The sequence below is a fragment of the Nymphaea colorata genome, chromosome 11, assembly GCF_008831285.2.
Source record: "Nymphaea colorata isolate Beijing-Zhang1983 chromosome 11, ASM883128v2, whole genome shotgun sequence".
In the NCBI taxonomy this organism is placed as follows: Eukaryota; Viridiplantae; Streptophyta; class Magnoliopsida; order Nymphaeales; family Nymphaeaceae; genus Nymphaea; species Nymphaea colorata.
This window is the reverse complement of record NC_045148.1, coordinates 20108124-20133468: the sequence shown is the minus strand read 5'-3', so window position 1 is coordinate 20133468 and position 25345 is coordinate 20108124. Positions and strand designations below refer to the sequence as shown.

Below are 25345 nucleotides of genomic sequence, written 5' to 3'. Positions count from 1 at the left end.
GCACATATATTGTTGCACCGGAGCATATTAAATTTGTCCAGCGACCACCCACCTTAGCAGTCGTATCATGCGCCGCATATATTTAGCAATTAAATTAAATATTGTTTTAAAAAGTTAAAGCACAGTGAGAACGCATGCTTCACGTATGGTTTTCATAATTTGATAACAACTGACGATAACGTCATATACAGTGGCGTCAAATGTGCCACTGTCAATGTGGGGAACTCAGAGTTCATCTTGTGTTTCATTACCACTTCGAGTTCTGGCAGCATTCACGGCCGAAAATTCATGTTCTATGAGACCGTATTGGATCAAGTAATGAATAGATATCACTATATTTTCTTTGTTCATGCATCGTGAAAGCCAGTTTTTAATACCATTCAGATTCCGTTAGCAACTCAGATTCAGTTATGAATTTAAAAATCAGATCTAGATCAGATTTGGATTGTGAATTCATATTTGAATTTTGGTATACTATAGGCTTTTATTCATTTGTATGTAACTATGAATCCGAATATGTCATTATCCAAAAGAACAGATACAGTAAACAGTACAACATCCTATTCTATGACTAAGAACCACGCCTTAGATGCAGGATTCCATTTTCTTCCTTCTGGATGCTAGCCGGCCTTTCGACGAAGTGGTGCCTCCAACTCTTTTCCACTATTGAACAACCCCATCAACCTTTCGCCATGGGTGCGGATCGTCGGCCCTATGCCCACAAATGAAAGAGAGGAATGGCGAGACATAAACTATCAAGTAAAAAGTCATTGTGACTTGTTTAAACCAGTAGATATGTGGTTACTTCCCAAATGCTTCCAGTAGATTGGTATGATCTCTTCCATGTTTAGGTACATTTGGTGTGCAAGCTTCGTCTCTTTTACCAAGTGGCAATTTCATAAGCAACAGGCCGAATAACATAAGAACGTTGTAGGGTTGATTCTGTAGCATTTTCCATGATGAATGCAGGTTGTGTGGGCATGGGAAGGTCCAAAGAATTGTTCCCAAGCATGATAAGCACCGTTGACATGGATGGCCTAGTTGCAGCATCTTCCTCAATGCAGAGCAAGCCAATTTGCAAACACCTTAGCATTTGATCAGTTGTCGAACTAGTGGTGTCTTTGATGACTGGATCGATGAACTATGTCCCTTTTTCTTCACTCCACAAGCTCCATGCCTGCTCGTCAATATCAATGAAGTAATTTTTTGTTGATACGTCAGTAGAATTCCTATTACCTTATATGTGAACTTGAAAATACCTTTATACTTCTAGGAGCATAACTTCCTATACTTCAACACATTGTTTAGTTTATAGATTTTTGAGGGAAGTCAAGTTCCCCACTCAGATCTAAGGTCCTGCATGCCATGTGCCTCAAAAGATGCATGTTTCAAGTTTGCGTGTTGAGTAATAGAAGTAGATGCTCCTAGTAAAGTTAGAATATGAATCTTCTTCAGAGAAGAGAGAGAGATAGGGACTCACACGCTCAACGAGGCTACAACTCTCATCAAGAGTAACACAAAAACTTGCAGCATTCAGTTGGCCGCTGATGATTTCCAACAACAAAATACCAAAGCTGTAGACATCAGATTTTGTAGAAAACACACCATCCATGGCATACTCTGGAGCCATATATCCACTGACAGAAGGAAAAGAACTGGATTAGTTGATTCTAAGGTAACTCCAAAGGGTAGTCACTTCATACAGAGCTGCTCATCAGATCGCCAGGTTGTCTATTGACCAACCAAGGGTCACATAACTATGCAGTTCATCTTCATTACTGTTCACTAACAGTCTTACAGAAAAAATTTTTGTCTCGCAGTTTTTTGCTTTAGTTTTTCTGTAAGCTCTGTAATCCTATAAATATGATTACCAACTTTCAGAACTTAGTATAAAAGAAGTGCTTTATCTTTTGCATATCTTCCATTGCCACTAATTCACTAGAACGGATCCACGATAGGACCAGAGTTTGACTTCCAGATCATATACCGTGGAAGCCAGGCACCATTGTATTATGAAAATTTATAATCAAGAGAATAAGTTAAGGTGACTATAAAGACTTGTTGAGCAACCAATATTTGTGGCAGCGTTGCACTTACTATGTACCAACAATGATACTGGTGGTTGCCTGGCCCTGAACTCCACTGAAAATCCTTGCCAACCCGAAATCAGAAATCTTAGGATTCAGTTGCTTGTCTAGCAGCACGTTGCTAGCTTTGAGATCCCGATGAATGATATTGAGTCGAGAATCTTGGTGAAGATAAAGCATCCCCCTTGCAATTCCTATGATGACATTGAACCTCTTCTCCCAATCAAATGAAGCACGGCTTTCAGGATCTGCACATTGTAAATTTTTTAATAACTTTAATTTGACTCTGCAGAAGATATGTCACACATATCCCATACCCTCCATTGACATTTGAATTTTCAAAATATTTAGAGTACATTTTATCTTGAGCTCAAGCAGTTTCTAAATGTTTCATACCTTTTTCACATGTTTTATGGGAAAATGTTGCTCTACTGCAATGTACATGAAATTAAGTTTGTAATATATGAGGGAAAACTTGAAACTATTTCTGAAAGCACATAAACATGCTTTGGGGAGGCAGCTTTTAAGGCATAACAGGTGCTGGTATCTTCTTGACATACAGAAAAGGACCTGTATTTTCCACTATTGCGGACCTCTTTGTGCTTCCTTTCACCAAGAAATCCACCCCTGCAGGTGCTATTTATGTATATGTGTAAGAATGTGAAAGAAATATACTAACCTTCAAGGAAGAAATCAAGACTTTTGTTGGGCATGTATTCATACATGAGTATCATCTCCTCATTTTCCAAGCAGCAACCAATAAGCCTAACCAGGTTTGTGTGTTGAAGTTTGGCTATCAACTCAACTTCATTCCTGAACTCCTTTAAACCTTGCCCAGTGCGACCAGACAGCCTCTTCACTGCTATTTCCTGTCCATCAGGAAGCTTCCCCTGGAAGGAAAGCGTCACAAATTCTTAGATATTTGTGATTCTAATAAGAGTAACTAATCTTCAAAACTAAGTAACATGGTCATTTTAGAAAGATAAACGCACCAAAGTCGTTGTTATCTAATTGTTATTCTAAAAAAGAAAATAATCTTCAATCCTGAGCAACAGAGACTCTTCAAAAATGTCATCTCACCCAATTAGGCATGACTTTGTTGCGAGTGCAGCAGCAAACAAATTGTTTTCTTCCTTTTTGAATTGATAGTTTTATTATTTGTATACAATGATATGTATATATGTATGTGTGAATGTCAGAATGTGTACCCTTTCCTGCATGCGCGCCACGAACCTATGTGACATAGCACCAAACATGTGCTCCTCACTCTAAAGAAAATTCAATACAGGGATCAAATTTTTTCACAATTTTCCCCTTAATTTTTAAAAAAAGTTGGTTACCATTTTATTTTTCATATATTGTTCAGCTAACACGGTTTCTTACAACTGGTTAACTATAGAGCTCAAGTTTAATGGTGTTATATAGAAACTGTCATTTGGAGCTTTCCCTAGTATATCAAAGAAGAGAACAACATTTCAGTACAGTCGAGAATTAAACTCCCCTGACCCGTATAATTAGGAAAGTCAGAAATCGACCATATTATTACAAATAAATCACAGGGATCAACTTTATGGTAATTTTCACTTATTAATAATAAATAATGGGAGAATGATTAGAGAAGGGTTAATAATTACTCCAATTACCTTGTAGACAGACCATAACCACCTTCTCCAAGCTTATTTGATTTTGAAAATTTATCTGTAGCACCTTCAACTGTCCTCAGGCTGAATTGTGGTAAATTATAAGTTGCCTCGTTCTCTTTTGCACTTTCCCAATCGATTGAAGTTGCTTCTTTCTGTTTTTGATTCTCTAAGAAGACATGAAGAAATAGGAGATCAAGGATATGATCTTTTTTTCTTTTTTAAGTGAGATTGATTGCTTATACAGCCTTTAAAAGGCACACGAGCTTTACCTGGATTCTGCTTTCGTCTTCGAACTAAGCAAGACGCACACGCTGTTGTTAGCAGTAGCACACCAACGAAGGAGATGATAACATATATCCACCAGTGCTTATGCCCTGTTTTGGAAGGATAATTGTTATGTTTTTGTAAGTCGTGGTTGTTTTCAAATTGTTGGATGTCCAATGTGGACTAGACATAACTACAACATACAATTGTTTTCCAAAAATTTGCAAAATATAAAGGCTCCCGTAAGGCACAGGAGCATCTAGCAGCAGAGAAATATTGGGTATGATTGTTTTCTTCTTGTCCGAGTAAGTAGAAGAAGATAATGTCAGCAAATCGGAAAAATTCAGTAGAACAAAGCAAAAGAAAGGGGACAACTGTGGGAGGTCCTTATCATCAAGTAATAACGGACAAAATGAAGCAACAGCAAAAAAGAAGCAGAAAAATACAATCTGGTAAGCTAATAAAACAGACAAACCTGACACCCTGGTTCCATAACGAAGTACAGGTATTCCAAATTCATCAGCAAAAAGTTAGTTCCTTCAACGATACAAAGGACAGTGAATGGGAAACCAGTCCACTTTACCGAACAGACATTCATCCAGCTGTTGGAGGAACAACTAATTAGAATTACGGTTACCAAACTTGCGCTTGTGGCAACAGATGAAGGCAGATTTGGTCATCCGACAAGTTGCATTTATATTTAAATGCGAACACCCCAAATGCTCTAATTTCAAAATTGTGTCTTCCACGAAAACATGGTTGTGGTTGGGATTTTAGATCTGTTTAAGCATGTGATGCCATATATTTGGACTCACCATGACTGGGCTTCGGAAGTGATATCACAGTAGGATCGCCGGAGAAGAAGGGCCGCACTCCAAAGGCCAAGTTGCAGCTTCCCCTGAGGATGCGACCGTTTTGCTTTCCATTAAAGCATCCTGCAATATCGGAGCTGGCATTCTGCAAGCACCACCCACATTGGTCCGCAGGTATATCTTTCACGCACTGCGCCAGAGCGTAGATCCTCTTTGCTTCGTCAAGGACAGAGACTCCCGTAGCAAAGAAGCGATTAGGAGAGCTCTGCGTCACCAGTGAGGTCAGGTTGGCTACAAGGATTCTCAAACTCTGATAGAAGCTCGAAGGATTTGATGCATTGTCCGCTGCTGGTTGGCATGCCCTGTCGTAGACGTCTACTTTGCAGGCGAAGTTCTCATCAGAGTAGCGCAACTGGCAGTGGTCGAGCCATATGATTGCCCTTCTACTATTAGGGCACAATTCTTGGATTTTGGAAGAAGCCAGGGCAGTGCACTCCCAGCAAACGTCATCAGGTATGTCGTCTCGGCACAAGGCTTGACCGTAGACTTGGCTGGAGCCTAGGCCGACAGTATCACTGTAGAAGCCGGAGGGAGGTGCATACACTATCAGATGAGAGAGCAAAGCCTTGATGTTTCTGTGGAGGGGGCTGCCAACCTTGTTGCTGGATTCTGGTGGGGAGCAATTTGTTGAGATGGGAATGGCGCTGCTAGGAGCAATCTTGTGGGGTAAGGGAGTGAAAATGGGAAAGGCTGCGAATCTTACAAAGCACTCGTCGTTATGAAAAACAATACCACCATCTGTACCCCCAGCATCTCTGAGCATTCTTCGAAAGGCCATGTCTAAGCAGGATCTGCAGTGCTTTGGGGACACGGACTGAACGCAGTCCCCGCTGCCATAGATGGTCAAGTTCTGAGCATACTTGAACTTGTCGCCCCAGAACAAGCGGCCCGAGGGGTTGGTGGTGGCGGAAACAATCAGCTTGTAGAAGAAGAGGGCGAGCATGGCACTGAATCTTTGAGGGTCAGGAACGGCTTGAGGGCCCGGGAACGACAAATCCATGGATGCTGGAGGTAAGGTGGAGTTGGCGCCACGGAAATACAGGATGCAGTCTGGGAAGACAATGATGGCCGATCTTTTTCTGGGGCATCGCAGGGTGACCAGTGAGGCACCGTCGGAGACACAGACCTGGCAAGCTTCCCCATCGAGGTCGCCTCGACATTGGGCGGCGGCAATGGCTTGATCAAGGCTGTAACCCACAGTGGCCGAAGGTGCCGTTCGCCTCGTAGCTTGAGCTGCCGAGGCAATTCCAGTAGGGGTTTTCAGCCATGTTGACGAGCCGCATAGGAAGGAGAAGGGCAATTAAGACAATGAGGGTGCAGCTTCTTCTCCACATTTCCCCACCACTGTGAGAACGATGCTATAATTTTTCTGCGTAGATTGAGAAACAAAGGAGGAGGAGGAACTGAACAGGCATGCAGTATATACAATGGAATTTAAGGCGACTGTTTCTCCCTCCCTTCTTGCATAGTCTCTGCTCGACATGGTGTGATCATGGCGCCGGACAGATCGACATACTCCTATGATGACTCCATGTACGTCGCATCAGAACACAGATGAATTAATTTCGAAAATGAAAGGGCTGGGTCAAGAAATTAATTAACTAATCTCGTGTTGTCATTTTCTGACGACCAAGTCAGCTTAAACGGAAGCCTTCGTTCAGAATTACGACTCCGCTAATATACCCATATTCTCAAACACGGAATTCACATTTGTATTTTGCCAATGTGGGCCGACTTCTAACAAAGATGCCGTCTTCTTTTGCTTAAGAAATGAGAATTTCTCGTTGAGCGTTACAAAACAACGTCGAAAAATTAAGTCCGTTTAAATCTTTCAAAATGTCATCAACTTGGATCTCTTTTTTAATATTGCTAGTGATATATCAGATATATTAGATATATTAAAAATATGAGATTGTTGGCTATTACATTAATGCATTCTACCAACGTCCAACGCTGGAAATAAGTTGCTGTCCCTTCCCCACCTAATACATGTTCGAGCCATAAGTCCAATACTCCCAAATTTGTTTGTAGATAACAAACTATTGTTGACTCGATTTTAATAGTGTCTGGTGACATCAAAATTATTGAGTTTTTCATAACTCAGTTTTGACAAAATTCATTTTTCATCAAAATTATTGAGTTCTTCAAAACTCAGTTTTGTCAAAATTGATTTTTCATAAAGGACTGAACACCTCCTCCTGTGGCTGGGCCAGGGTTTTCCATAATAAACTATGTTTCTTCCCTTTCCTTCAAGTTTTAGTCTTATGTTATCGTCGAAAGACACATGCCGGTTGTTAGAACTCTCTTAAAAATCATTTTTTAATAAAACATGGTTTATTGAAAGCGTAATCCAAAAGTTAGCAAATGGGTTTGTCACAAAAGTTTGCATGTTAGTAATTGCTACGAAAGCAGTTGTATTATGTTAAATGTAGCTACTGCAAATTCTATTGTATAAAAACTAGTAGCCTCGAATTTCTGCATTAATATAGCAGATTAATCTCAATCTTTGCGATAAGGTTGACGTATGAGACAAGAAGATGGTCACAAGATTCTCGTAGACATGTATTTAAAAAGTGGTCACTATAACATGCCAAAAGTATACCAATTTTAATGACACGAATAGAGTAGGCATGATATCATTTCTTACAAGTTTGATTCAAACTTGCATAGGTCTATAACACAAGATCATGTAAATCAAGAACATTATGTTTCAATATCAAGGATTTGCAATAGTTAGGGATGCAGCTCGCCATGAGTTGCGTTCTTTATTGGCCTCTGAAAATTTCTCTGTTTTTCCATGATCATATGTCAGTAGGTAACATTATTTGCAGATATTTATACTTCTGTAGATTCTAAGGTACCAAGAAATTTAATGTTTGATCCAAGTTCACAAAGTCAGTGCCTTGTTGTATGTCCTTAGCCCACAGAATAGTATACAGTGCATGCCGTATTCTAAAAATTAATAGAATTAACGTGCCAACTTGCGGACAAGGGTACATGATTCAAGACTTGCAGCTCTTTGGGGATAACTTCTAAAGGGCGTAGATATTCAAGTTCTGAGTATACTTGAAACTGTCGCCCCCGTACAAGCGGCCCAAAGGGTTGTTCTTGGGGCACCGTAGGGTGACCTGTGAGACAGCATCGAAAACGCAAACCTCGAAAGCTTCGGCGTCGAGGTCACCTCGACACTGGGCGTAGGCGATGGCTTGGTCGAGGCTCTTGCCGACGGTAACATTGTTGAAGCTGGTGAAAGAAACGTTGGCTACCAGAAAGGCCAGCGCTTGCTCCAGGTTGTGACCAAAGGTGCTGTTTGCTGCGTAGTTTGAGCTGTCGTGGCAAATCCAGAAGGGGCTCTCAGCCATGTTGACTAGCCGCGGAGGAAGGAGAAGGGCGATTATGAAAATGAAGCAGCAGCCTGTTCTGCGCATTGCTCCACCACTATGTGAAGGATGACAGGATTCTTCTGCGTAGAAACGGGAAGTAGGAAGCAGGAAGCATGCACCATATTCTGATCGTCTGTTTCTTCATCGTTAACCGTTATATAGACTCTCCGAACGAGGTCATTTGCAACTTTCTAGTTTTCATTCAAATGGCTCCTCTCTTTTGCCCATTTTGTCAAACATAGGCCCCATTTTACTTTTATGGCTTCAATTTACTGACACGGGCGTACGTTACGTAATGTGTGTGGACTTTGGCTGAAGCATTAGGAATATAGGAAATAACAAAGGCGACCTTTTCTATTGCACAAAAAGCGACGTCTTTTTGTTAATTTAATATTTGAAACAACGATCTAAAGTAACACAATTTTCTTTTTTTTACGTCTTAACTGTCAGGTTGTGGTAGGATCTTACTCCGGCTTAGGCGACAGCCCAGTCCTAGAGTCAATCCTACTCCCCAAGATCCTCGTAGAGGGTCCTTACGACACTAGGAAGAATCAAAGCGATGCTAAGCAAAATGTCTCCAACATTATTGATGTAAAGCAAACTAGACTCACTCACAAATGATCTCTTGTAGCCGGATCTTAGTCACAAGACCTCCAGGAAACTACAAGAAATCTGGAAAATCTAACGAAAGCAAATAAGAATATTCAAACTTAAGCGAATCCGATTTATAGAAAAATCGGTACCTCTCCAAGGCGATCTTGCGCTTCGCCGTTCAGACTTCAAGATTCTACCACTTTTCTGATGTGTGCAGAAGATGAAAGGGATGTTGTGGCTCTAGAAGAATGCTAGCCCGTGGTCACACCAAGAAGACGGCTGCCATGGGAGCATCTCAAAGGAGGACGACGTCAACGCCAAGGGCGACGCTGGTTCAATTGCAAGCGTCTCCTTCCTTCACACGGACAATGCTGAAGACCAAGCTGGAACAAGGGAAGGTTCAGCCGCTTCCGAAGGGGTCCTCGGCTCCAAGTGAGACAAAGGGATGCCTCCTAGCTCAGCCCCCCCTGGCTGAGTGCGTGGCAGCGCACGAAGGAGGCCTAATGTGGTGTAGACCTCGATCCACTTGGGCGACAAGTGAAGAAGCCCAAGGATGCACGCCAAAAAGATTTGATGTTGCTGGTCAGCTCGGTCTAGAGCTGGGGAATGACCCTAGCTACGGTCAAGTGATGGAAGCTCGGTCATAGAGCCTTGGTGTATCCTTATGTGAGGCTGGCTTGGGGACAGCTTGGGAAAGAAGGGCTTGGACGGTTTCCTCTACGGTGTGAAGGAGGGATCTAAGGGTGTGAGGTTTAGGAGCTTGGGATTATGTAGTGAAGTCAAGGATGAGGGGATTTAGTGGGTAAGACAAGGCTTACGGGCTTATGATTGACTAAAAAAATTACTAAAAGTGGCCACGTGGGAAAGGGGTCAAATGAGGACCCTCCTCTCACGGATGGAGATGGATTCCTAAAAGAATGGATTCTAACTCAAATGTAGGGATTGGGACGTGAGGTGGCAAAGGTCTAGGTGATGACGGTTAATTGGGACTCCTAAAACTTTGGATGTGATTCCACCAAATGTGGACTCCTTTGGTAGCCGATTTCTCCAATATAATCAAATGTGGCAACGTGGCATCTCTAGAATCATTTGACCCAGATGTAAGAACTCCTCATTGATCCTTAACCCAATCCTAGCTAAAAAAGTGGAGCTTCCCAAAAGATCGGCTCCAACCTCTCTTCACTTTATGCGGTACTCACTTTTTGATCAATGGTGGACGTTTTAACCCTTCAAATGACTAACTCCTTTCGTGGCAATGAGGGGTAAATCAGACCTTGGGCGTGGTTGCCCGAAAGGTGCCGAAGGTAGCCGGAAAAATGGCAGAGGTGGCCGGAAAACCAGAATTTTTCGGTGACTTGTATTTTGCAAACGCCTTGGCCGTTCTACGCGAAACCACCAGCGTTCTTCTTCTTTTCTCGCGCTGATTTTTCTCCTATGCTTCTTTGTTGGCTTTGATGGTATTTCACCGTGGAACGTGTTGATGGAATACTGATTTTCTAGTGAAAACTCCAGCAAGTTCTGTGTTTCTCTTTGAAGAAGCTCGGCCCTTACTAGACCAAATTTGAACTTTCTTTCAACGTTGGCAAGCGCGTCTCCTTTGGAATCCTTCTAAGACTTGTAAAACCTAGTTTAGAAGTGACTTCCACGCAAAGAAGATGATGGAATCTTGGCTGTGACTCAAGAGTTCCAACCCCTCCCTCGAGAGATCCAAAACTAAACTAAGCCAACACGTTACTTAGACAATTCCAAAACGGGAACGAACTAACCTTTCTTTCTTGATTCACGATGGGTTGCTGCGCTACTAGGGATGAAACCGCAGCCTCCTTTGTGCGTCTAGAGCCTCTAACTCCTCTGATATGGCAGAGGAATTGCACCCAAGGCGTGCAGATCCGAGGTGAAGTCGAAGTGTTGAAAATCCCCCTAGGGCCGTGGCTCGCCTAGAGGAATCACCGCTCCTTCTTCTTCAATTGGAGATAAATGTGACTAGGAGGGGATGACGAGAGAGATGATGGAAGAAGAAGAGAGGAGAGGGAGACAAGAGGGGGGAGAGAGGCCAGCACGCTGGTCTTAGGAGAGTTGAGGAGAGAAGAGAGACAAGGGAGAGAGGGATTGACGTGAAGAGAGGAGAAACGTGAGGAGAGAGAGAGAGGCAAAAATCAAATGATCTCAAATTCCCAAAATTGCAATCTCAGTCCCTTGATCCAATTCAATTTATACAAGCGTATTCAAATCTGGATTCCAAACATGAATCCAGCCCCAAAACTCAAAATGAAATGCATAAACATAATAAAAGCGATATCATCCCAAGTCACAACCCGACTTGGTAAGTAATGTGGAATTATGCGAATGAATGAATATGTAATCAAATCGAATAGAGAAAACCAAACACTAAGTGTAACTCCTGAATAAAAACTCCTCCCGAGCCATGTGAGCTCAAGATGGAAACCACTTGCTTAGCACACTCATCTAGCCTCCTCGAGCTGGGCTCAACTCGACTAGATGACTTCCCTAGACTCGCGCAAACCCGACTCTAAGGACTTGGGTTTTGGACTCGACTCAAGAACTAAACTTAAGCCTATACTGGACCAAATCCTAGGAATTTGGTTTCCTAGCCCCTGGTTTCTCCATGTACCGGCCTTCCTTGCTCGAAAACCTATCCTAGAGCCGTTGCTATTCCACCCTCACCTCCCACTGCTAACGCTCTAGGTTCTGAATTTCCTATGTTCTCATTTGTTGGGACGTTGGACCCAAGAATTTCTAAGGGTTCCATCCTAACCTCACTAGTCTCGCCTAACCCCTGCTTAGTCCTAGTGCAGGTCCTAAGTGGGCTCGTATCAGGTTGACATGTTTCTTGGAACCCTTTATTAATTATTGGTAGTTGATAGCAAAAGTAAAGCTCCGTATCAGATAAACTAGAAATATGAGGCTTATATTTGAATAATATAAAAAACAGACGCTTAAGTGAAAGCTTCTCTACGTTAATATGTTTAGGGATAGTATCACTCAATGTGCTGGCTATTTAATGAAATCAACCAATATCCCGGTTGACCACTCTTATTATCATTTATGTGGATGGTCCTTTGAAATAATTGCCGGAGGTCCACTTTTAAAAGGATCCGGTGCACTAGAACGGTTCTAACTCAACTGAGTATCTTGAAAGAAACTTGAACTCGGTTCAAGTCGAGTTTGATTTCATTAACTCGAGCTTAACTTGGCTCGAGTTCTTAAAACTCAAACTCGGCTCCGTTAAGCTGAAATCTTCCCACTTACCAGTCATGCAAACCCATTTGAGCAAGTTACTTCTTTTGATAATTGTATAAAACATACTTTATATGTTTTCTTTCTCGAGTCAAGTTTATTGAGCGAGTTCGAGTCTAGCTCGACCAGTTGAACAGCCCTACAATACACAAATCTTATGGACATTGTCACACCCTAATATGTTCTTCCTTTAAATCATAATAAGTTGCAAAGCAAACTCTATAAATCTTAGCGGTGATGGGCATAAATCTTAGCGGTGATGGGCATAAGAGGGATTCAGTGACCTCTCTTCATAATGGTAAAATGAACCACTGATCCTCAATAAAAAGAAAAAACTGGAAAAAAGAAAAACAGATGTTTTGGAAATTTAATTTGTCACTTTCCATTTTTTAATCAATATGGGGAGGGCTTTTCCTTTAACATACTAAAGGCATTTTGATCATTTGGCACCTTAGTGCATCAATTATGTGCTACCCTTTATAGAACAAAATGGGAAAACTAGAAATAGTTTATCCATTTTATCCAGGTGCAGCGGCAATACTGGGAAGGTCTTGAACACATTTTAGTGTGTTGGTCCCCAATCACACGCCTTAAATAGAACTAACCCGAGCACAACTCGAACCCGGACCCGATTCCAACTACTGAAACGTTTAATTTGTGCCAATGCTAAACTTCTTAAAGTTTGTGGTAGTAAAGCTTACCCAATACTACTGATGGATTACAAGTAATTTAATTATCAATGTAAAGTTTGTGGTAGTAAAGCTTTATTTACAGCTGTAACAACTAGAGTCAATGCACTACAATTACCGATAAAACAAAATTGGGTTGCTCTCTGCAAATACTACTTTCTGTGATAATTGGCACCAGCAGAACTAAGAATCACTTTCTGAAATCAAGTTCCTTCATTCAGGCAAAGCCTTCATTTCGTGCAATAGCATTGGCAATTGCTATTTGATTAGTGACAATCAGTGGTAACGGGTAGTTGCCCACACCAAACTTACACAAATTATTTACTTTCATATTAGTGCTATAAAAGATTCGCTTTTTGTATATAGTGGTACTTAGAGGCGGAGTCACATGGGAGCTAGTGTGGGCGTGGGCAAAATATTTGGAGTAAGTTGCAAAAAGTCAGGGAATTTATTGGCCACTTTGTTCCAACCTTCCATTCAGCGGCGAATGGCTTCTAGGCATTTTTTGACGTTGGTGTAAATGGCAATAGTCAAGAAGCTTGGACTCAGGCAGCAGATAGTTGCCGCAGCTATGGAATGCATTCGTGTCAATCATGTCATCCTCTCCTCTGCTAATAACGTAACCAATCTTGGAATCTTTTTGAAACCAAGTTCCGACCATGTGGATGGACAAGTGACTGGAAAGGGGTGGCGGCCAGTAAATTGTGATTGGTCCATAGAAGTAACTCTTTTCCTTTCTCCCCCCAGTTGCAAACTTCAACACAGGCTTTCCATAGTTGCCCGGAAGTACTAAATATTACGAATCAGGTAAATTCCATTAGGCATATGTTCACTTCTCCAATGCATGATTTGCGTACATTGGCAGAATGCCTTCCATGTTCACATACAGTCTGGGTGAAACTTTTGTTGTTTTCACCCTGTCGTGCTTTTAGAAGCAATAGACCAAATAACAGAAGAACGAGGTAGGCTTGATCCTGCAATTTTTTCCGCAATAAGTGCAGGTTGTTTGGGAAAGGGAAGGTCCGACGAATTGTTCCCATGCATGAGAACTACCATGGACAAGTGACTAGAAAGTGGTGGCGGCGAAGGCTCGGCCAGTAAATTGTGATTGGTCCATACAAGTAACTCTTTTCCTTTCTCCCCCAAGTTGCAAGCCAGAAAATTTTCAACACAGGCTTTCCATACTGCCCATTTAAATTTTACCAGAGTAGTTAGTACGTTGATGTATGATCTCATTTCGTGTCCAACTTTTTTTTTTCTTTTTTTCATTTTTCTGTTCGCGCGTCCAACTATTTTTCCGTTTGGCTTATAACTTATGAAAGTTGCAGATGAGGAATTAAGCTTTTAGAGATGAATCTTTAATGAAAATGAGCTTTTCTTGGGTACTTACTACAAGAGCTGCGCTTGAGTATAACAAGGTCGGTTCCTTTGACATGTGATGTTGTGCAAACCACTCCTTCCTTCATATGGTTGGGAAGTAAGATCGGGGGATTAACCCAAGGGAGATCTGTTTCTCTCCCAGTTGGAGACCTAAATATGAAGTAATAAATATTACGAATCAGGTAAATTCCATTAGGCATGTGTTCACTTCTCCAATGCATGATTTGCGTACATTGGCAGAATGTCTTCCATGTTCACATACATTCTGGGTGAAATTTTTGTCGCTTTCACTCTGTCGTGCCTTGAGAAGCAGTAGTCGAAATATCAGAAGAATGTGGTAGGCTTGATCCTGCAATTTTTTCCAAAATAAGTGCAGGTTGTGTGGGCAAGGGAAGGTCCAAAGAATTGTTCCCAAGCATGACAACTGCCATGGACATGGATGGCCTGGCTGCAGGATTTTCTTGAATGCAGAGAAAGGCAATATGCAAACACCTTAGCATTTGGTCACTTGTTGAACTAGTACCACCTTTAAGGACTGGGTCGATGAACTCTGTCCCTTTCCCTTCACGCCACAAGCTCCATGCCTGCTCGCCAATATAAATTAAAGTTATATGTATATATTTATGTTGGTACAGTAGTAGAATTTCTAGCACCCTATATTTAAGGACTTGAGAACAATTTTTGTATTATTAGGAGTTTAATGTGCTGATGTGTGCACTCGAAAGGGAGCAGATTGTACCTCCTTAGCTGCGAGAACTTAAGAATAATACTTAGTTGATTTGGAGAAAATTTCAAAATTCAAATGAACATTGCCATATCACCAATCTATTTGTAGTTTTTGAAGTGCAAATCAAAGTTCAGGTTACATGTTGAGGTATAGATACAGATGGACAATAAAACTGCCAAACGGATGTGCAATTTTCTAGGGGGCCAACATGACCAGGAAGGGTTTCCACTTAGCTTAACAACTCCATGAAATCCATATGCAAATGAAGTTGCAAATGCAAGTACCAGACATGGAGAAATTGAAAAACTTTGTGAACGCTTATGATATCAGTAGCCAATAGCCATCTTGTCATGAACACCACTGGAGACCGCTTTTTGGCAGATTAAAGAGTTCTTTTGTATGTAGTTGTCTGATGAAAAATGCCATTTGGTGTGAACTTTTTTGGGGGAGATTAAGAGAGACTTACATGCTCAACGAGACCAGGACCCTGATGTGTTGCTAGAAAACGTACTTCCAGTTGGCCGCCAATGATTTCCAACAATAAAATACCAAAGCTGTAGACATCAGATTTTGTAGAATACACGCCATTCATGGCATACTCTGGAGCCATATATCATCTGAAAGAAGCAAAAGAAATGCATTAGTCTATTCTTATAACGTAAAAAGGCAGTCGCTCTACCCAATTGTCATTCAAAAGACCATACCGACTAAATAAAAACTCAGACACTTATGCAGTTCACCTTCATTGCTGACGATCAGTAAGAAAAGAATTTTGGACTTGCATTCTTGCTTTCTTACAACATGTGATTACCAAATTTTGTAAGTTTCTGGGTCATAAAAATCAAATAGACTCTACTTTTTTGCGAATTTTCTCTTGCCACCAGTTAATAAGTAAAATTACAATTTTTCACTCCATGCAGACGGAGAAAGCCGGCCAGAAAACCATGGAATTATGAAAATTTACAATGAAGACACATGGTGATTATAAAGACTTGTTGATGAGCAATCAGTATTTGTTTTGTCGTTGTACTTACAGAGTACCAACAATGATACTGGTCGTTGCCTGCCCCAAAACTCCACTGAAAATCCTTGCCAATCCGAAATCAGAAATCTTCGGATTCAGTTGCTCGTCTAGCAGCACGTTGCTAGCTTTGAGATCCCGATGAATGATGTTAAGTCGAGAATCTTGGTGAAGATAAAGCATCCCCCTTGCAATTCCTATGATGATATTGAACCTCTTCTCCCAATCCAATGAAGCACGGCTTTCTGGATCTGCACATTGTATTGTTTAATAACTTTAATTTGACTAACCTCTCTCTCTCTATACTTGCAGAGTTTCAAAAGAGTCCCGTTCCATGTGAGACCACACAACATATATGATATATGCCCCATACCCTCCAATAACATTTGAATTTTCGAAATGTTTGAGTACATTTTATTTTGGGCTGGAGGAGTTTCCAACTGTTTCATACCTTTTTCACATGGTTTACGGGAAAATGTTATTCTACTGCCATGTACATGACATTAAGTTTGTAATCTATGTGGCAAAACTTGAAGCTATTTTGGCCTCTTTGTGCATTCTCCTTTAAGGCTTTGATCAGGAACTCCACCCTTGGAGGCACTTTTTTGTGTGCGTGTGTGTGTGTGTGTGTGTGTGTACTGTGCAAGAATGTTAAAGAAATAAAGCTACTAACCTTCAAGGATGAAATCAAGGCTTTTGTTGGGCATATATTCATATATGAGTATCATCTCCTCATTTTCCATGCAGAAACCAATAAGCCTAACCAGGTTTATGTGTTGAATTTTGGCTATCAACTCAACTTCATTCCTGAACTCCTTTAAGCCTTGCCCAGTGCGACCAGACAGCCTCTTGACAGCTACTTCCTGTCCACTAGGAAGCTTCCCCTGGAAGGAAAGCATCACCAATTCTTATACATTTGTCATTCTAATAAGAGTAAATAATCTCCAAACCTGAGTAACATGGTGTTTTTAGAAAGAAAAAAAAAATATTGGTTTATTGTTTATAGACAATTATATGCATATATGGATGTGAGTCTGAGCGCACCCATTCCTGCGTTCACATCTTGAACCTATGTGACATATCACCGAACGTATGCTCCTCATAGAGAAATTTCAGTTGAGTGATCAATTTTTTCCTCTTAATTTCCAAAAAATAATTCATCTCTTCATTTTTCAAATATCATCCAGGTCACACGATTTCTTTACAATCCTTAGATTATAGAGATAAAGTTTGACGGGTGCTACTTAGACACTGTCTTTTGGAGCTTCCCCTGGTAGTTCAAAAAAGAGAACAAAATTTTAGTTCGTTGAGACACTAAACTCCTCTGAACCTTATAATCAAGGAACTCATAAATCGACCATTTTGTTACAAATAAGTGACAGGGATGAACTGTATGCTAGTTTTCTCTCATTAATAATAAATAATAGGAGGATAAATCAGAGAAGTGTTGCTCCAATTACCTTGTAGACAGGGCCATAACCACCTTCTCCAAGCTTATTTGATTTTGAAAATTTATCTGTAGCACCTTCCAGCGTCCTCAGGCTGAATTGTGGTAAATTATAGGTTGCCTCATTCTCTTTTACATTTGCCGAATCCATTGAAGTTGCTTCTTTCTGTTTTTGATTCTCTAAGACGACATGAAGAAATAGGAGATCAAAGATTTGAATATTTTTTTGTGAGATCGATGGCTTATACAGCCTTTCAAAGGCACATGAACTTTACCTGGATGCTGCTTTCGTCTCCGAACTAAGCAAAACGCACACGCTGTTGCTAGCAGAAGCACACCAACGATGCAGACGACAACATAAATCCACCAGTGCTTTTGCCCTGTTTTGAAAGGATAAATGTTATGTTTTTGATACGTCGTGGTTGTTTACAAATCGTTGGATGTCCAATGTGGACTAGACACAACTACAACATACTATTGTTGCCCACAAATTTGTAGAAAGTGAAGATCCCCCCATAAGGCACAGGAGCATCTAACAGCAGCTTCTATGTTGGGTATGATTGTTTTCTTCTTTTTCGAGAAAGTAGAACAAGGTATTGTCAGCAAATCGGAGAAATTCAGTAACCAAAGCAAAAGAAAGCGGACAACAGTGGGAGGTCCTTGGTATCAATTAATAAAGGACAAAATGAACATGAAGAAGCTGTAAAAAGGAAGCAGAAAAATACAATTTGATAAGCTAATAAAACAGACAGACCTGCCTGACACCCTGGTGCCATGATGAAGTACAGGTATTCCAAATTCTAACAGCAAAAAAGTTAGTTGCTTCAACAGGACAAAGGACAGGTGAAGAGAATGGGAGACCATTCCACTTTACCAAACAGACATTCATCGAGGTGTTTGAGGAACAACTAATTAGAATTCCCAAGCTTGCTCTTGTTGGCAACAGATGAGGGCAGATTTGGTCATCCGCCAAGTTGCATCTTTACTTAAATGCGAACACCCCAAAAACCTGCTGGAGGGATCACCTCCTACTTTTACAAACAGAAAAGAATACAAAAATATGAATGAAAGACAATGAGCTACAGAAAAGAACCAGCCCCACTACATCACTACTTTCAAAATGGTGCTTACGATTAGGGTTTTAGATCTGTTTAAGCATGTGATGTCACGAAGTGGACTCACCGCGACTGGGCTCCGGAAGTGATGTCACAGTAGGATCGCTGGAGAAGAAAGGCCGCACTCCAAAAGCCAAGTTGCAGCTTCCCCTGAGGATGCGACCGCTTTGCTTTCCATTAAAGCATCCTGCAATATCGGAGCTGGCATTCTGCAAGCACCACCCACATTGGTCCGCAGGTATATCTTTGACGCACTGCGCCAGAGCGTAGATCCTCTTTGCTTCCTCAAGGACAGAGACTCCCGTAGCGAAGAAGCGATTAGGAGAGCTCTGCGTCACCAGCGAGGTCAGGTTGGCTACAAGGATTCTCAAACTCTGATAGAAGTTCGGAGGATTTGATGCATTGTCTGCCGCTGGTTGGCATGCCCTGTCATGGACGTCTACCATGCCGGCGAAGTTCTCGTCAGAGTAGCGTGTTAACAGAAACACCAAGAAGGCTCTCAATGTGTATTACTTGGGAGATGAAAAGTCATGTCTCTTGAGAGATGAAAAGTCATGTCTGTTGGAAGATGAAAAGTCATGTCTCTTAGGAAATGAAAAAACATGTCTCTTGAGAGATGAAAAGTCATGTCCCTTGAGGGATGAAAAGTCATGTATGTTGAAAGATGAAAAGTCATGTCTCTTGAGAACTAGAGACCCCTTATGTAACTCCTCTATATAAATGAGCCTCTCCACCAAAGGAAGACAAGCAAGAAATGACAGACTAGTGGACGTAGGCCTATTGGCTGAACCACTTTAAAAATTTTTGTCCCTTTAATTATTTCTTCATTTTGATTTCTTACATGGTATCAGAGCCACTGGTCCTTGTTAGTGTTGCTGCTAGATCCTAAGGATTACATCTTGTGTTGCCGCGTTTCATTCTCATGGCAAATCAAGAAGCATCATCAAATACAGGAGTCAACTCTGATACGGGTATGAATTTTCTTGCTTCTCCTCTTTAGTGCCCAAGCAATTTACAGCATTTCCTCACCATCAAGTTAAATGCTGAAAATTATCTTATTTGGGAATCTCAATTCACTTCAATTTTGATCTCATTTGGTCTTATGAGATATATTGATGGAAGCAAACCTGCTCCATTAATGTTTAGAAGTGGAACAACTGAAATTAGTTCAGAATATATTGAATGGTTGAGAAATGATCAACTACTTTTGAGTTGGATTAAGTCCTCTCTATCTGAAGCAATACATACCTAAATTATTGGTTTAAAAACCTCTCTAGAGGTATGGAGCGCTCTTAGGCAGTCATATGCCACTCAATCTAGGGCTCGAATAATGCAGTTAAAATCACAGTTTCAAGATTTGAAAAAGGGATCTAGTTCTATGGATGTTTATATAAACAAAGCAAAATCTATTGCTCATCAATTAGCCATTGCATCCAAACCTGTTGATGAAGATGATCTTGTTCTTCAAATTCTTAGAGGATTGCCAAGTGAATATCTTGCTTTTAAAGTCAGTATGGAAACTCGAAAGGACCCTGTCTCTTTGAACGAACTTCATGGGCTTCTTCTCATACAAGAAGCCAACTTAAAAGAAGATGATTCTCAAACTTTTGAATCTATTATGCCGGCTGCGAATATTGCATCAAAACAAGTTTACAACAAGCAAACCAACTACAGAGGTCGTGGTAGAAACAACTATCAATCTAGAGGAGGAGTTCGGAAAAGTGATCAATACAAAGGTGATCGTTTTGTGTGCCAAATATGTGGAAAAGTTGGTCATATTGCAAAGTTTTGTTGGTCATATACTAACTTGCTTAAAGAAAAAGAGACAACGCCTCCTCAAGCACATCATGCAGTTTCTTCTAGCACTCTGAATCAAGACATTGGAGATGACAATTGGTATCCTGACTCCGGTGCGACTCATCACATCACCAATGATATCAATAACTTGTCCATTCATGCCAAATACAAAGGTAGAGATGCAGTAAAAATCGGAGATGGATCAGGTTTGAGAATTTTTCATATTGGTTCTTCAAAGACATCTCAAAATTTAGTTTTAAATGATCTCCTTCATGTGCCCAAAATAACAAGAAACTTGTTATCTATACAACGTTTTTCTAAGGATAATGGAGTCTATTTTGAGTTTCATCCTAATATGTGCTATGTTAAGCAGCAGGGAACGGGAAAAATTCTTCATCAAGGAATGAGCAGTGATGGGCTATATAAGATAGACCTTAGTAGCAGAAAAAAGGAAGCACAACTTGGAGAAAGACATACTATTGGGCAGTGGTACAAAAGACTTGGTCACCCTTCATTTTCCATTGTTAAGAAGGTTTTGAACAAGTATGATTTGTCTTATTATGATGATTGTTTAAATTTTTTGTGTGAAGCTTGTCAAAAGGCTAAGAGTCATAAACTTCCATTTAATGCTATTTCAAGTAAGGTGAAATGCCCGCTTGAACTCATTTATTCTGATGTATGGGGTCCAGCCCCAGTGGAGAGTGTGAATGGTTTTAAGTACTATGTGATTTTTATGGATGCATTTTCAAGATATACTTGGATTTATTTGATGAAAAAAAAATCAGATGTCAGTCATGTTTTTAAAGCTTTCAAGGCACTTTCTGAAAATCTCACTGGGCACAAGATAAAATATTTTCACTCAGATTGGGGAGGAGAATTTCAAGGGCTTCAATCATATCTTGTCGATAATGGTATTGGACATAGAATATCATGTCCTCATACCCCTGAACAAAATGGAGCAGCTGAAAGAAGACATAAACATATTGTTGAAACAGGTTTATCTCTAATGGCAGAAGGTAATATTCCCAAGAACTTTTGGTCATATGCTTTTTGTACTACTGTATATTTGATTAACCGAATGCCAACCAAGATTCTTGATTTTGCTTCTCCTTTGGAAAAATTGTTCAAAGAGAAACCTGACTATGGCTTCCTCAAAATCTTTGGATGTGAATGCTTTCCTTGTTTAAGAGCTTATCAGAAAAATAAATTAGATTACCGTTCTGAAAGATGTGTTTTCTTGAGTTATGCTCATCAACATAAAGGATATTATTGTTTGGGTGTACGAACCCGTAAAATCTATATTTCGAGACATGTCCAATTTAATGAGAAAAAATTTCCTTTTATTGATACTCAAGAAACTAGAACTCAAGATCTAGAAACTCAAAACCAAGCTATAATTTTAACCTCCCCTCATGAATATCAGTTCTCAAACCCTACAATACCATCATCTAGTACCTCCACAACTTCAGATGAACCCTTATTTCAGTCTGAAACAAATAGTGAATCTCAACCTGAAACTCTTGAAAATGAGGAGCCTACCCAATCCAATGAAAATGAACCAAATCAAGAACGAGTCCATCCTATGACTACTAGATCTCAAGTGGGAATCTTCAAACCTAATTCTAAATACAATGAATTCCATACATATTTTTCTAGCAAACACTCTCTTCCAAAAGCTCTTGTCTCCACTCTTCTTGAAGATAAAGAACCCTCAAGTTTCAAGGAAGCATATGAAGATGAAAATTGGAGGAAGGCCATGCAAGAAGAATATGATGCTCTTATTCGAAACAATACTTGGAAACTTGTTCCAAAGAAAGAAGCCAAACACATTGTAGGATGTAAATGGGTGTTCAAAATCAAGCGAAAGGCAGATGGATCATTGGAAAGATACAAGGCTAGACTCGTCGCCAAGGGATATAGTCAAAAAGAAGGAATTGACTATACTGAAACCTTCAGCCCTGTTGTGAAGCCTACTACAATTCGGACAGTATTGACTATTTCTATTAGTCACAAATGGAAAATACATCAGCTGGATATTCAAAATGCATTTCTATATGGATCTATTTCAGAAGAAGTTTATATGGCTCAACCACCCGGATTTCAAAATCATTCTTTCCCAAATCATGTATGCAAGCTTGAACGTGCTTTATATGGTTTAAAACAGGCTCCTAGGGCATGGTTTGCCCGTCTTAGTCTATTCCTCCAAAATCTTGGTTTTAAAGGGGCTCAAACAGATTCATCTCTTTTTATTTTGAGAAAAAGAGAAATACTTCTATATGTTTTGGTATACGTGGATGACATGATCATAACAGGAAGCTCACCAGAATATATTCATAAAATTATTTGTCAATTCAAAGGTGAGTTCGCCATTAAAGATCTGGGTGAGCTTCATTTCTTTTTGGGCATAGAAGTAAAAAGAATTGACAATAAGCTAATATTGTCTCAAAGGAAGTACATATTCGAGCTTCTCAAAAGAACAAATATGCTTGGAGCTAAGGGAGTTTCAACTCCCATGGCATGCTCCCCTGCTTTATCTGCTCAAACTGGATCAAATTTTTATGATCCAACTCTTTATCGCAGCATTGTTGGTGCTCTTCAATACTCTACTGTGACTCGTCCAGACATCTCTTATGCTGTCAACAAAGTTTGTCAATACATGCATCATCCTACTGATGCCCATTGGGATGCCGTAAAGAGAATCCTAAGATATTTGAAGCACACTATTGATTATGGCCTTGTTATTAGACGTAGTTCAGTTTTAAATATTAATGCTTACAGTGATGCAGATTGGGCAGGATGTCTTGATGATAGACGCTCTACAGGTGGATATGCAGTGTTTATTGGATCCAATCTAGTTTCATGGAGTGCTAAAAAGTAGTCAGTTGTCTCTCATTCTAGCACTGAGGCTGAGTATCGATCCATTGCCAATACTACTGCTGAAATCATGTGGTTATAATTTTTATTAAAAGAACTTTGTGTTGATCAATCACAACCTCCCATATTATGGTGCGACAACATCGGCGCAGCCTATCTTGCAGCTCATCCTGTGTATCATAGTCGCAGCAAACACATAGAGATTGACCTTCATTTTGTTCGAGAAAAATTGGCTAAAGGAGATTTGAAAATTCAGTACATCTCTTCCAAAGATCAGGTTGCTGATATTTTAACTAAGCCACTTAGTAAGCAGCACCATTATCAAATAATTAACAAGCTCAATCTCATTGTTGGAGCATTGAGCTTGCGGGAGGATGTTAACAGAAACACCAAGAAGGCTCTCAATGTGTATTACTTGGGAGATGAAAAGTCATGTCTCTTGAGAGATGAAAAGTCATGTCTGTTGGAAGATGAAAAGTCATGTCTCTTAGGAAATGAAAAGACATGTCTCTTGAGAGATGAAAAGTCATGTCTCTTGAGGGATGAAAAGTCATGTATGTTGAAAGATGAAAAGTCATGTCTCTTGAGAACTAGAGACCCCTTATGTAACTCCTCTATATAAATGAGTCTCTCCACCAAAGGAAGGCAAGCAAGAAATGATAGACTAGTGGACGTAGGCCTATTGGCTGAACCACTTTAAAATTTTTTGTCCCTTTAATTATTTCTTCATTTTGATTTCTTACATAGCGCAACTGGCAGTGGTCGAGCCATATGATTGCCCGTCTACTATTAGGGCATAATTCTTGGATTTTGGAAGAAGCCAGGGCAGTGCACTCCCAGCAAACGTCATCAGGGATGTCGCCTCGGCACAAGGCTTGACCGTAGACTTGGCTGGAGCCGACACCAACGGTCTCGCCATAGAAGCCAGAAACAGGTGCATAGATTATCAGATGAGGGAGCAAAGCCTTGAGGTTTCTGTGAAAGGGGCTGCCAACCTTGTTGCTGGATGCTGGTGGGAAGCAATTAGTTGAGACAGAAATGGCGCTGCTAGGAGCAATCTTGTGGGGTGGGGGGACGAAAAAGGGAAAGGTTCTGAATCTTAGAAGGCACTCGATGTTTTGGTAAACTAAACCACCCGTTGAACCGCCAGCATCCCTGAGCATTTGGCCAAAGGCTATCTCTAAGCAAGATCTGCAGCACCCTGGGGACATGGACTGAACGCACTGAACGATGCCATAGATAGTCAAGTTTTGAGTGTACTTGAACTTGTCGCCCCAGAACAAGCGGCCCGAGGGGTTGGTGGTGGCGGAAACAATCAGCTTGTAGAAGAAGAGGGTGAGCATGGGCTTGAAGCTTTGGGGGTCAAAGATGGCCCAAGGGGTCCGGAAGGATACATGCAAAAATGCTTGAGGCGTGGTGAAGTTGGCGTCATGGAAGTAGACGATGCAGAATGGGAAGATAATAACAGCCGATCTGTTGCTGGGGCACCGCAGGGTGACCTGTGAGGCAGCGTCAGAGACACAGAGCTGGCAAGCTTCAGCATCGATGTCACCTCGACATTGGAAGGCGGCAATGGCTTGGTCAGGGCTGTTGCCCACGGTGGCCTTGTAAAAGTCAGTGACGGAAACGTTGGCCACCAGAGAGGACAGCGCTCGCTGCAGGTTATGGCCGAAGGTGCTGTTCGGCGCGTAGTTTGAGCTGCCGATGCAAGACCAGGAGGGGCTTTCAGCCATGTTGACTAGCCTCAGAGGAAGGAGAAAGGCAATTAAGAAAATGAGGCTGCAGCTTTTTGGGAAACAAGTGGAGGAGGAACTAGGAAGCATGCAGTATATACAAGGAAATTTGAGTTGGTTGTTTCTTCCTCCCTTCTTATATGTTCTCTGCTCAACATCCTCCAAGCCTCCATGTACGGCGCATCTGAACAGTTGAAATTCAGGCCTGTTAATCAATCTTGTGGCATCCATTTCTGACGGCCAAATCATCGAGCAACTTTCAGAATCCTCCGTTCAGAATGACGACTCTAATGTGCCCATTGGGCTTCCTATTCATGCGTTTATCCTCAATTCACCTACTAACAAGGTCGTACGGACAAAGATGTTCACTTCTGCTGCTTAAAAACTGAAAATTTCTCGTTGACCATTTAAAAACAACGAGGTAAAAATATGTATTATATGTACCAAATGTCTACATTTTT

The 25345-nt window shown here is 40.8% G+C and overlaps 1 protein-coding gene and 1 pseudogene across 1 annotated transcript; both read right to left on the bottom strand.

The window, feature by feature from the left end:
• Positions 1-452: 452 nt before the first annotated feature.
• On the bottom strand, positions 453-17723 carry LOC116263653 (uncharacterized; annotated as a pseudogene).
• An 807-nt stretch (positions 17724-18530) lies between these two features.
• Positions 18531-24884, bottom strand: LOC126409197 (cysteine-rich repeat secretory protein 9-like). Its single transcript, XM_050080377.1, has 2 exons — positions 23895-24884; positions 18531-18938 (listed from the first exon to the last, which is right to left on the bottom strand). The coding sequence occupies exons 1-2, from the start codon at positions 24882-24884 to the stop codon at positions 18531-18533; spliced, it is 1398 nt and encodes a 465-aa protein (XP_049936334.1).
• Between the last annotated feature and the right edge of the window lie 461 nt (positions 24885-25345).

Bases quoted from the DNA above. Each gene is read 5' to 3' on its own strand.
- LOC126409197 (XM_050080377.1), bottom strand. From the start codon at position 24,884: ATGGCTGAAAGCCCCTCCTGGTCTTGCATCGGCAGCTCAAACTACGCG. The intron at 18,939-23,894 runs GTAAGAAATCAA...TACTCTGACGAG, and splicing joins ACCACTGCCAGTTGCGCTAT to AACTTCGCCGGCATGGTAGA.